Source organism: Scomber scombrus, chromosome 18, assembly GCF_963691925.1.
Source record: "Scomber scombrus chromosome 18, fScoSco1.1, whole genome shotgun sequence".
NCBI lineage: Eukaryota > Metazoa > Chordata > Actinopteri > Scombriformes > Scombridae > Scomber > Scomber scombrus.
Window position 1 is genome coordinate 5,529,098 of NC_084987.1, and position 12,387 is coordinate 5,541,484.

At 39.7% G+C, this 12,387-nt stretch overlaps 2 protein-coding genes across 2 annotated transcripts in view; one reads left to right on the plus strand and one right to left on the minus strand.

Moving 5' to 3' along the window:
* The window catches only part of akt1s1 (AKT1 substrate 1 (proline-rich)), a 7,860-nt gene extending 6,972 nt beyond the window's left edge, over positions 1-888 (plus strand). Inside the window, exon 6 of the mRNA XM_062439152.1 lies at positions 497-888. Within this exon, the coding sequence (XP_062295136.1) occupies positions 497-634 (138 nt within the window). The 3' untranslated portion in view covers positions 635-888. The remainder of the gene's footprint in view (positions 1-496) is intronic.
* A 2,791-nt stretch (positions 889-3,679) lies between these two features.
* Positions 3,680-12,099, minus strand: zgc:195001 (uncharacterized protein LOC567531 homolog). Its single transcript, XM_062438475.1, has 4 exons — positions 12,078-12,099; positions 5,713-5,775; positions 4,796-4,935; positions 3,680-4,084 (listed from the first exon to the last, which is right to left on the minus strand). Exons 1-4 carry the CDS (start codon positions 12,097-12,099, stop codon positions 3,680-3,682), a joined length of 630 nt encoding a protein of 209 aa, XP_062294459.1.
* Positions 12,100-12,387: the final 288 nt, after the last annotated feature.

Genomic DNA, 12,387 nt, shown 5'->3' on the forward strand with positions numbered 1-12,387 from the left:
TATTTATTCTTTAATAAACTCCAAAGAAAAATGGGTCAGCGAATGTTTTTCCATCAATTAGACTAGTTCATTACAGAATTAATTAAAAGGAAATCTTACATATTATTGGTTTACAGCTTCTTAATTGAAATGTCATTCTTAACAAACAGACCTTTTTAATTACTTGTTGTTTTTGATTTGGTTGTTTTTATGTGTTTTTTTGGTGTCAGTTGATCCTGACATATTTCATGCCGTCTAAAGACGAAGACAAAGAAACTATTCAGCTCTCCGTATTCTGATGCACCAACTAAAGGCCACGACGGCTCCATCAGTTCATGTGACCGTTAAAGTGTGTGTGACATTAGCGTGAGGTCGCGCTGGGCAAATATTTCACAACTTTACATTTCAGACTGTCCGACACCATAAAAAATAACATGTTTGAATAGAAAAGCAAAGGTGTTGTGTCTGTTTTGTGTGATTTTTAATATACAATCCTCCATGTTTGTTTATCTTTCAGGTGGGCTGTGCCGACCTGGAGCACATCGCTGCTAGTATGAAAGCCCTACTGGCCCCCGGAGCCACCGACGGGACAGAAATGTTTGGGGCCTTGCCTCGGCCTCGTCTCAACACAGGAGACTTCTCGCTCAAGCACTGAGAGAGAGAAGGGAGTGTTCGATAGATAGAGAGAGAGCGAGCGAGAGAAAGTGAGTGGTGAGCGGAGATACATAGAAAGGAATAGAGGGAGCGAATAAGAGAGCAAAGGAAAACGTGGAGAGATGCTGTCGTGACACGAGGCGACCCGGGTTGGCTTGCAGATGTGTGACGTTCAGTATGTGAAACAGTGTAAAAGCTAGTACCTCCATTTATTTCTCATTAACCAAAATTAACAGCACATGCTTCAAGGAAAGTGTTTTTAAAAAAAAGAAGAGAAAAAAAAAAGAAATGTTGTTATGAAACACTAATAACTTTCTCAACACTATACGCACCCAACTCATCACTACACATTTCACAGTACTAGCTACTACACATCCCCCCCCCCCCCAACACTACATTAGGATCGGACCTAAAGATGTCTGCGTTGTGACCCACTGCACTGACCAATAAGGATGCTCAAACAGGGTGTTTAATCCTTTAACTGGCACTGGCGAATGTTATGAACCTTTGAAGTTTTTTGGAGGAAATTTGCCTTTTGGTCAAATTATCTCTCTGACTTTTAAGGCGCCGTCTACCTTCTTATCTGGTCGATTGATGTCTCCAGTGCTCTGTGCTAACATTATAGCAGACATAAGTTGCTCTAAAGCTACTAATTTATTGTTCAGTTTCATTTTATCCTTAACAGAACTTTTATGTGGCAAAAATGTGGCATGTTAGTGTTGGAAACTTAAAGGACCAGTGTGTTTTATAATTTAGTGACATCTAGTGGTGAAGGTGCAGATTGTAACCAACTGAATACCTCTCCCGTACCCTTCCCCCTTTAAAGCGTGTAGGAGAAAATACAGTGTTATATACAGCCCCTCACTAGAGCCAATGTTTGGTTTGTCCCTTCTGGGCTACTGTAGAAACATGGCGGGCTCCATAGAGAGGACCTGTAGATATATAAAAGATCTCATTCTAAGGTAATGAAAACAATTATTCCTATTTTCAGGTGATTATACACTAATTAAAACCTACTTACTAAGTCCTTTCTGCTAGATGATACACTAAATTCTATACACTGCTCCTTTTAAAGGTAACAAAATTGACTTAAAGGCTTAAACATACTGGGGGGAAGCACTTATTTGCTCCCTTTCCAGGAATTATATGAGAAGATGGAGACCACTTGTGTGTTTGTGCGTTGAGTTTGGAGCTACAGCTGGTAGATGATTAGCTTAGCTTAGCTTAGCTCATCTTGAAGACGTAAAGCAGGAGGAAACAGGAAGCCTGGCTCTGTCCAAAGTTAAAAACTATGCCTACCAGCACATCTGGACTTCATTATTAACATGTTATATCTGGTTATTTCCATCCCTACACAACCTGCTGTATAAACATGTCAAATGATGGTTTTATGGGAAGTTACAGTTAATATTTCTTGACGAGCAACAGTTACCATTAGTCCATCCACGTGGCAGTGCTGTGCAGCTGTGTAGCTCGTGGCACCTGGCAGCTGTAAAAAAAGGTTAAAATAATAAATACTAGTAAAATAATAATACTCAAAGTTGATAGCAGGCTTTTACTGAGCCTTTGATGTGTTCGTAGGTGTATTTTTGAACTTTGGACAGATCCAGGTGAGCCGTTCTCCCTTTTGCTTCTAGTCTTTATGCTAAGCTAAGCTAAGCATCCGCCAGCTACTGTATAGCTCAATGCTTAACACACATATATGAGAGTAGAATCAATCTTCTCTTCTAACTCTCAGAAAAGAAAGAAAGTAGAGAAAAAGGAGAATTTCTGAACCATTTCTTCAATATTTGGAATTCTAGCAGGAGCAATAACGCTGATTCATAGGAGGAAAATGGTGGATGATGGGAAATTTTTCACTAACCCCCCCTCTACATTTGTATGGTGTTAATAACGTAAAATCACTACTGCTGTCATTTAGCACAGTATATGCTGAAGTGTTAGCATGGAGGCACTGGAGCCAGTGATCTCCGAGGACCACATGGGGAGATTTCTCTGTCTGCATTGATCCCATCGTTTAATGAGTAAGTTGATCAATAAGTCAGTTGTCACACCCCCCTCTTCCACCCAAAAAAAAGAAGAAAAAAAGAAGATTTACATACTCCTAAATAAGGGGGAAAAAACCAGAGAAACGTCTAGCTTAACAAGAAGCTTTGGGGCTCTTCAAAATGTGAGCGGAGGACACCAGCACCTCCTTATAACATGCCTATTTGTACTTTTACTTTTTGCCAACGAATGACTGACTGATAGAATGATTGTAAGTCAATACTGAGTTATCGGGGATGGTATTGTTTATTGTTTTCTTTCTTTTCTTTTCTTTCCTGTCTTTTTTTTTTTTTTTTTTGCTCCAGATATCTTGTTGAAATGATTGAATGAATGAGAAAGTGACTGCGTGTGAACGAGAGAGAGAAAGAGAGAGATGGTTTGATTTTGAAAGGAAAATAAATGTCCATCTCTGACATTTAAAAAACAAAACAAAAAACAAATAAATGTTCCGTTAAGTAATTTTATGTTTCAAATAAAGGAGCAACACCAAGAAAAAAAAGACTTATTGTATGATTATGTGACCATTGAGACATTTAAGGGTGCAATACTGTTATAGGCCACTAGATGGCAGCAGTGACCAGACACATACAATGGACAGTATCAGTATTTTTACACAATAGTTGAATTTATTGACTACATTTGGCACATAGAAAAAAACACAGGCTTTAAAAACAAGCATTCAAGCACATGCAAAGTCAATATGTGTAAGACTTTGCCTATTTTTTTTTCTAAGATAAATAAAATACATGACTACATACACAAAAAATAGATAAAATACTTGAATTGCATTGTTGGTTATTATATGAAATGAATAAGCTTCCTTCATGCGCCAGAGAAATTAAAACACAATCTATAAAGATGTCATCATGACGTGCTTCAGTTCTGCTTCACAGCTCTCAACACTTGTTCCCCAAAACCTCCCGACGCCTTCTTTAATTTACACTACTTTGCCCCCTCGTCCCCCCATGCATGCTTTAAAAAAAAACCCAATGCAGCTGTGTCACTGATCCTTTTTCCGGATAAGACAGTACGAATTTGTGCCGATCCAAAACCCGGGGAAAATCTTCTCCTGGATGTTGACTTTGAACTTGTGAATGAGCCGCACCTCCTTCTCGCCTTCTCCCTCCACCGCGAGGAACTTGAGGATGCCGGCGGGCTGGTCGACGTAGATGCCCATGGAGGAGGACGGGGGGAGCTCCACGTCCACGTTCTCGCCGTTGTGCCACACTTGGTAGCAGGAGCCTGACCAGCCAACGCCCCAGGAGGTGCTGTTCTCCCCGAGGCCGCAGGGTCCTTCGTTGCCTTTCCTGGGTGAACTCTCGCCGATCATCCCAATCACCACCCAACCGTCGTAGTCCACCTCCCAGTACCCTCGAGCGCCCAGCAGGTGCTCCTTACACATGACCTAAAGGAGACAGGATTTTTAGATGATCTCCAGCTTCAAGATTAAAAGATTTACATATTATACATAGTGTGTACCAAACATTTAACTGCACTGTGAACACTGAGATAAGTTGCAGGAGATGACCCCAGAACCCCGAAACATGCTTATAAAGAGACCAATGGTGTGACGTAACTAGTCCTTTTACTCAAGTACTGCATTTCATTACACTTCTGAGGTACCTTTCCATTTAATGCTATACTTTAATCTTCTGTTCAATCACATTTCAAGAGGGAAATATTTTACTTTTTACTCTACTGTAGTTGCTTAACAGCTGTAGCTATTAGTTCCTTTCCAGATTTATCCCCATTTGGCTTGTGACCCTTTACAAAAAAAGGAAGGGGTCAACTTGGTGCCATGTTGTAGATGTCTGTGAATTTTTAGAATTTGAACCAAATAAACTTTTTGGAGTTGCCTGAACCCTAATTTGTGGACTACTGGGCTCCTCTACATAACTTTATATGGTGTAGTTGTAGTTAAATGTAGCTCAAATAAGATTTATAAAGAGGGACTTTTACTTGTAACAGAGTATTTCTACATTGTTGTGTCTGCACTTTTACTTAAAGGATGCATCAAAAGATACTTTTTCATATTATCGACACCAATGAAAAGAAGATTGTAGGTGTGATTTAACCCCAAATTCAGGTTGTTTCCCGTGAACACGACCAGACCTACCTGAGGTGAGTGATCATATCTCTCAGGCCTGGTGGGATACGGACAAACCGCTTCTGAGGTACGAGCCACTTTGGCACCGCCCTCTGAAATCCACAACAGTTTCTGTGCAGTTTTATCATCCAAGGAGATGGGGAGCCAATCTGTGAGAACAGAGAGAGAAAATAAACAAGCAGGAAGCAAGAACTTAATGAGGTTTTAACAAGATAATTTAAATAATGCAGGGTAAAGCTATAGACTTAACTTTCTGCTTGAGAATTTAAATTTACGTTTCTGATTCTGAATCTAAATTTGAGATGTATTTTCATATTAAAACTCATATTTCAAATGTATTTCAATTAATTGATCATATTTTGCACCTAATTCAAGCACTTGCTAAAATACTTTATTAACAATCTTCTTTTATTTATTACAAAAGTTGTTGTCTTAACTCTTTTTCTTACTCTAATCTTTTATCTAAAATACATTTCACCACACTAGCATGTTGTCTAATAAATATAGACTTATTCACTAGTTGGTGCATATTAATGAATACATATATTTAATATTATATATGATATGTTTACATTTAAATAGGCTGATTGAATACATGAGTAAGTTAGCCAATGACTGAAAGTGCTATAAAATCCTGTTAAAATGTTCTTTTATAGAAAAATCCTATTAAATGTATACATTTTTTTTTAAAATATCTTCAAGTGCTGAATTCTTTATCATTTAATTGTAATTAATTGTTTTACTAACCTGTTAACTATCACTCCAAGCTAAATATACAATTTTACTGTCTAAAGAGTTGTAATTGACAGTAGATTGTGAGTTCATCTTTCTTCAGTATTAATCATTTTAAATGTAGCTGCTAGATAAAGAAAGAAAGAAAAAAAGAAAGTAAAAAATACATATATACATTTACAATACAAGCTTACATTTCATGAAGTCTGCCCTGGTGGTTGGTTCGGGGACATTTGGCTCATATGGAGGCCGCTTTTCTGAGGTGACGGACAGGAAAGATAACAACAGAATGAAATTAAGTAATGAATAGTTGAATGAATGAATGTTTATCAAATTTACACAACACCATCTATTTCATTTAAAGGACCAGACCGGTGATTTTCTATATTTTTCATACATCAGACTTTGAATAAACACTTTGTAAGTAGATCAATGCATTGTTGGTTTTGGCTCTGCACATGAAAGTTGTTGACAATAAGATAAATATAGAACATTTCCAGCCTTATCCTTTAATGAATGAATCATATTATCATTTAATGATGTACAAATGTTGCTCTTTACCTTCTACGGCGGCACTGTTTTTTCTTCCTGTAAAAGAAAAAAAAGACGATTTGTCATTTAATTGCAATCCATCCCAGTTTGTGTGTATATGACAGACATAATTTAAACAGGACACGATTTATACAGCCCCGTCTTGGCCGATTCTTCTCACATTGGCACGTATGACAAAGAATTTAAATTCACAACACCAGTCAGGGGGTGGCATCAAGGCATCGACAAGTCAACTCCAGCCAGACACTTAAAAAACCATCTCATCTTTCTCTCATCCCGTCATCATCAGCGCTTCTGTCAGGCAGCCATTCATCTACAGTAAATCACCTGCTGCTCTCACCATACAGTAGATCACAGAGAAGTATGCACTGGGATGTCAACTTAGCATTGATTCATTAAGTTTTTCCCCCTCCCCAAAGGTTTAAGTTTCAACATAAGGAATGCAGAGGCCTCAAACATCACGGCCACTGACAGCAGGAGTCTCATCCCTAAGAGAGTATATAAGCTTTAAAGTACGATGACGTTAACTTCACACTGCCGAAGGCATGTTTGTCATATTGTGTGCCGGTGTGTAATCTCTTATGGTTTGTTCCTCCCTCCAGTTGCAGCCGGTGAGTCACAGAGTCTTCTGACATTCATAGAAAACTGTGATCCGACTCTGGCCGGTCCGGTCATCCGTCACCCGTCTGCTTAGGTCAAGTTACAGTTTCTCAGATTTCACACAGACAACTAACTCCTCATCATTCTTACTCATCTATCAGAGCATTGCATAGATTTGTGTGTGTGTGTGTGTGTGTGTGTGTGTGTGTGTGTGTGTGTGTGTGTGTGTGTGTGTGTGTGTGTGTGTGTGTGTGTGTGTGTGTGTGTGTGTGTGTGTGTGTGTGTGTGTGTCCTTTGTTATTGCCAAAATTAGCAAGAACGGCCTCAATTTTCCTCTAATTCCATGTATGGCTGCTTCTTGTAGCTCATGGCTGTGTAGTAAATGTATTTGTGGGCATCAGAACAAGCTTCTCTTTACTTCATTTAAGACATATTTGTTTTCACTTAACCTTAACCACCAGGTTTCCACAAACATTTTCAATTTAATGTTAGAAAACTGTCCGTATTATATATCATTATAGAGTATCTTTGGGTTGTGGACTGTTGGTTGGTTTAAATAAGAGACTTCGGGTTGCATCTTTGGCTTTGAGAAATATTTTTCACTATCAAACAACTGATTGATCAAATAAGTAAATAATCAACAGGATAACGCAGCTTTGCAGTAGATATCTAGATATCTTTGGGAACTTTAGCATCCATGTTACAATTTAAAGGCATTGAAATGACACCAAAATACAATCAAAAACAGTCATTTAAGGGCTAAGAAAATAGAAAACAAGCACATACTTAAATAGTATAAGACGGGTATAAAATACAAGAATAAAAGTTGTAGTGCAGAGTAAGAGATTAATAATTATTGGATTGAATAATAAGTCTTCAGCCTTGATTTAAGAGAACTGAGAGTTGCAGCAGACCTGTAAGTAGTAGCATGTAGTATAAGAACTGAACGCTGCTTCTCCAGGTTTAGTTTTGACTCTTGGGGTCAGACAGCAGACCTGTCTTAGACCACCTGAGAGGTCTGGATGTAGCAGCCGATCAGTGTCATGCACTAAACTATTCAGTGCTTTTTAAACAGGAGTATTTATCTTTGACAGACAGAAAGCCAGTGTAAAGATCTGAGAACTGGATATGATCCACTTAATCGTAATGATGACTGAAATCTTTGGGTTATAACAAAGCTTAGCTAAACAGCTTATAGACTGCTGCGTGGTTTAGTGTCATTTTGGAAATGAACTGCTTCTTCATATTCTTAATGTAACAGTACTTTGTCTCTTATACAGTTATTTTGTATTTTCAGTAGATGCAGAATAGAAGCAGATGATCAGAAACAACTTTTCACCCTTGACACTGAGTGACACTTTTTAACTTAATAGATAATACCACATTGTAGAAAATACTCTATATTTGCATCAAGTTATTATGCAGAATGGCCCAATTTCATATACTGGATTATAATTATTCACACACTAAAGTGTACATTTCTAATGTTGCAGCTTGTTAAATTAAGGCTAATTTTAACTACTTGATATTCTGCTGTGTGTCTTAATTCATATATATGTTTATTATTCTGCATTAATCTGACACTAATCTGATTTTCCAGTAATTTGAGTTGACATGATTTTGCCTGATTAGTGGGTTAATATGTGGATATATGTCTGTGTGGCCATCTGCAGCAAATATTTAAATAACAGATAACAGCGAGACGTTAAAGATGTCAGCTGAGTTTACAGATGGATGAATGATCTGTTTGCTTCATTAATCAAACACCAACGTCTCAACATGCAAGATTCAATTTGCAGCAAGAGATAAATTCCTCTTGTATTGACTTTGACATGTTTAACTAATCAAATGAGAGATATGAGAGGAAAGCAGATTCTACAATTACTGTCATGAAACTAGCCTCAGGTCTGTTGTTTGGATGTACTCTCATAATTTCCTACTTTAATTTGACTATCCTGTCTCTGTGTTATATCCTATTTATAGTTGGTGTCATTTTGGATTTTGTGTTTCTACATGTCCAGGTTTTATTGTGCCTTTTATTTTGTGAATATTTAAACAACAGCGCTACATGTCGCTTGTTTTACGACGGAATAAAACCAAACCAAACCAGATCTTTAAGTTCAAGAGATGTAAAACTTGACCTTTCTATGGTTGTAATCGCATAGAATAAATGTAGTAAATGTCTTATTTTACTGTAACTGTGCTGGCACCCACGTGGAAGAACACATTCAGCTTTCTGAGCAGCCCGAGCCTGAAGAAACATAACCTCTCCAGCCTACGTGACCCTCGGTTAGGGGGAAGACGCCAGCAGCATGTCAACCAGGAGGACTTATGGGAGCTTGGTATAACATCCACAAACATCGGATGTGAAAGAGAGAGCGAGAGGCATGGCATCGCTTTCCCTGAAGCGTGCTGGACTGCGTTTCTATCAAGTGTGGGTGAGTTGAGAAGAGTTGTGTGGACAAACTTTTTAAAAAAAAGTTTGTTTTTCAAGGCATCGCTCTTCCTCGAATAACTTAAATACTGCGTGTCATCAAGGGCTGTGATTAAAAATCTAAATATATACTGAGTCACTATTATGTTTAACACAATTACTTGACCAAAGCCACTAAGACCAGAAAATGTGATAATTGAGTGGGCATGCAGAAATATGAATAGGACCCTACTGAGGCTCAGGATCCAATTACACAGCAGATTTCAGTATTCAGCAGCAAGTCTGCATGACTTCAAAAGAAAGCATACATACATTATTAGTGTGTGTGTGTCTATCTGTGTGTGTGTGTGTGTGTTTGTGTGCGTGTGTGTGTGCATAATTCTGAATAGCAGATGAACGGAGAGATTTGGCAGCATGGATGGGGACAGACTGAAGGTTATTCAGCCTTCATTGGAAATTGGTAGAGCAGAAAGTCGCTGATGACGGATCACATCATCTGTCTTTCTCTACCCCTGCTTCCCTGATCTTCTTCATAAAGGAACACAGCAGGTGAGACAATATGAAAGAAAAGCCTGGTGGAATAATGCCAGGCTCATCAAGGCATTAAGAGGAATTACTGAGGAAAGATTAGAAGACAGAAGATGTTTGGAGGATTGGGGGAAGGGGAGGGGGAGGGAGGGAATGCTACCCTACAAATAAAGTCATCTTCAAATCTTTAAGATGTCTCTGGCTTATAGCTGAGGGAAATGAAGCGAGCATCGCGAAGTAACCTTGAAGTGGAGTGAGATATCAGGCTGGCAGCGGTTGGGTGGGCTGATTGGGAGATATGTTGGCTCTCTGGCTCCGCTGTGGAGGTTAAACCCCCGCAGAGGCCTGTCCACGCTCAGCGGGATCAACAGGAAAACCCCAGAGAGATAAACAGATACTCAAAAAGATTGATGACTTGACACCGCAGCAATAGAGACATGGGAGAGATGGAGTGGGATGCAAGGGAGAGGTGTCAGGCATAAAATATTTAAGGGCACGGAGACCATAAAAAAGAGACACCTCATCCATCAGGTCGGGGTGAATATCACGATGAAGTTGCCATTTCTCAGAAGGAGTACGAGTAAAATGTGTCAGAGGTAACAGAGCTGGGTGTATAACTTCAAAAGCATCTTCAGCGAGGTAAATCTGTGTTGGATTTTGTTGTGGATCCACATCAAAGACGAGACACAAAACATGACATTTGTCCTTCTGAGCATATGTTTTAAAGGAGGGAAGGGGCTCAGCGGGATCCCGGCAAAAGGTCAACACAGGATCTACCGATTCTCCATGGAGGCTTTTTGCATTGGATGGTGGTGAGGCAAGGACTTTTTTTCACTACCCCAGATTCCCAGCTCAGTGGGACAGAGCTACATTATCTGTGCGATCAGGTTCGAAGCATCCCACTGAGGCAGCGAGATCAGAAGAGACAGAGGAGGAGGGGGACAGACAGAGAGGGGGAGGGGGAGAGAGAGAGAGAGAGAGAGGGAGAGAGAGAGAGAGAGAGAGGGAGAGAGGGAGAGAGAGAGAGATGAGCGAAGGCAGCGTGGGCCCAGACTCATCCCTCTGGATTTCTGTCATGTGTCAAGACTCTCTGGATGGAGGCTCTACGGATGATGCATGTGTGATGGAGATGGAGGACGGGGAAAAAAATAAAACACATGTAGACGCAGATGGATGTACGTTTTGAAAGAGGGAAGAATTAAGAAGTAAAAGTCTAATAAGAGAAGATATAGGACTGGTTTCATCAAAATCTGAATGTTATTCAATCATGTTTGACTCATTTGTACGTGTCAAATCGTTTATAAAACACTTAATCACATCAGCTCTTTAGAGTTGAAACATTTCACGCTAATTTCAATCTTTCCGTCGCGGTGACTAAATAAACCTTTGATGGTACTAATTCCTTAAGGAGAAGTCAAAGAGCACATGGCCAGGGATGCCAAATGTTACATAATGGCAGAATCAAACAGCCATAAATAAAACCAAGATGGGCTTTTACATTTTTGGGACTTGTTCAGCATTTCACACTTTACAACTGTGGCTGCCAGAGGAGGGATTACTAACATTTTGGCCGAGTTGTCTGAGTTGTGGAAGCTATTATGAAATGGAAAACACTGAGCGTGGATTAGAAACATCTAAAAGAAACAAAAGGGAGACGAAAGCTTTTCAATATAAGAAGCATGTACCTGTAGTAATGAGAAAGAGAGAGAGGGAGAGGGAGAGAGAGAGAGAGAGAGAAAGAGAGAGAGAGAGGGAGAGAAGAGAAGCCCGAGCATGCTGAGACAGGTGCGTGGCGTTGTGTAAGCAGAGAAAGGAGAAAGACAGACAGAAATATGAGCTCCGAAATTGCAGAAGAGGCTCATCATGCACTCTGATGACATGATTAATGGGCAAGTGAAAAACTGGCAGAATCCAAGGTGAGGAAGGATGTTTGGCAGCCTGCTGACTTCCAGGGATGGTCAGCGTGAGGATAACTCAACAACATCAAAATAAACAACATAGGAAACACATAATCGAGTGGTAACGAGAGTCTGTGACATGCAATGAATCAAATTCTACCTTCCCAAGCTGTCACTATCTTTGATTGGAATAAAAACATTTAAATAATACATGCATTGCTCATCTGTGTCTGTAGTCTACATGGTAATTTATGTCATCTAAAGGTGAAACTTTTACAGATTGCAATACATAGAGACGTTAAAGAAGAGGAGCCATGTGTTCGGAGGCCGCATGGCATTCAGCAAGTCTGGAGGGTTAGGGTTAAGATATCAGATCAAAAGAGTTACAAAAAATCTATCTTTCAGCTTTTAAATGCAACTTACTTCTACTTTATCTGATGTAGAAAAAAAAAAGTTGTAAAATGACAAACAGATGGTGCTTTCACTCTCCCTCCACATGCTTTTAATGTCCCTCACAGACGCTCAGGTGAGGATGGCTTTCTCTTACCTGCTTTCCTCGGTACGGGCATGATTCCCTTTGGGTGCTGGCGGTGTTGATTGAAATCAAACTGACGGGTCTTGTGATAGTGCCTGTGCGCCTCCGGAGGATCGCTCTTATTAACTTCCAAATGAGTGGGGAGGGGGAGGGGGGTGGAGAGGGAAGAAATGAGCAAGGAGGAGGGAATATGCATACGTTTTGGTTGGATGTGACAGTTCCCCCCCAAAGGGATGGACCTGTCACATGAAACTTCTGATCCTTTCTAGGGAGCAGATGGAGACAAGCACATACCAAGTATATCCCAAGTATGCATGCTCAT

Bases quoted from the DNA above. Each gene is read 5' to 3' on its own strand.
- zgc:195001 (XM_062438475.1), bottom strand. From the start codon at position 12,099: ATGCCCGTACCGAGGAAAGCAG. The intron at 4,936-5,712 runs GTAAGCTTGTAT...CTGTTCTCACAG, and splicing joins CAGGGCAGACTTCATGAAAT to ATTGGCTCCCCATCTCCTTG. The intron at 4,085-4,795 runs GTAGGTCTGGTC...TGTCTCCTTTAG, and splicing joins GATATGATCACTCACCTCAG to GTCATGTGTAAGGAGCACCT.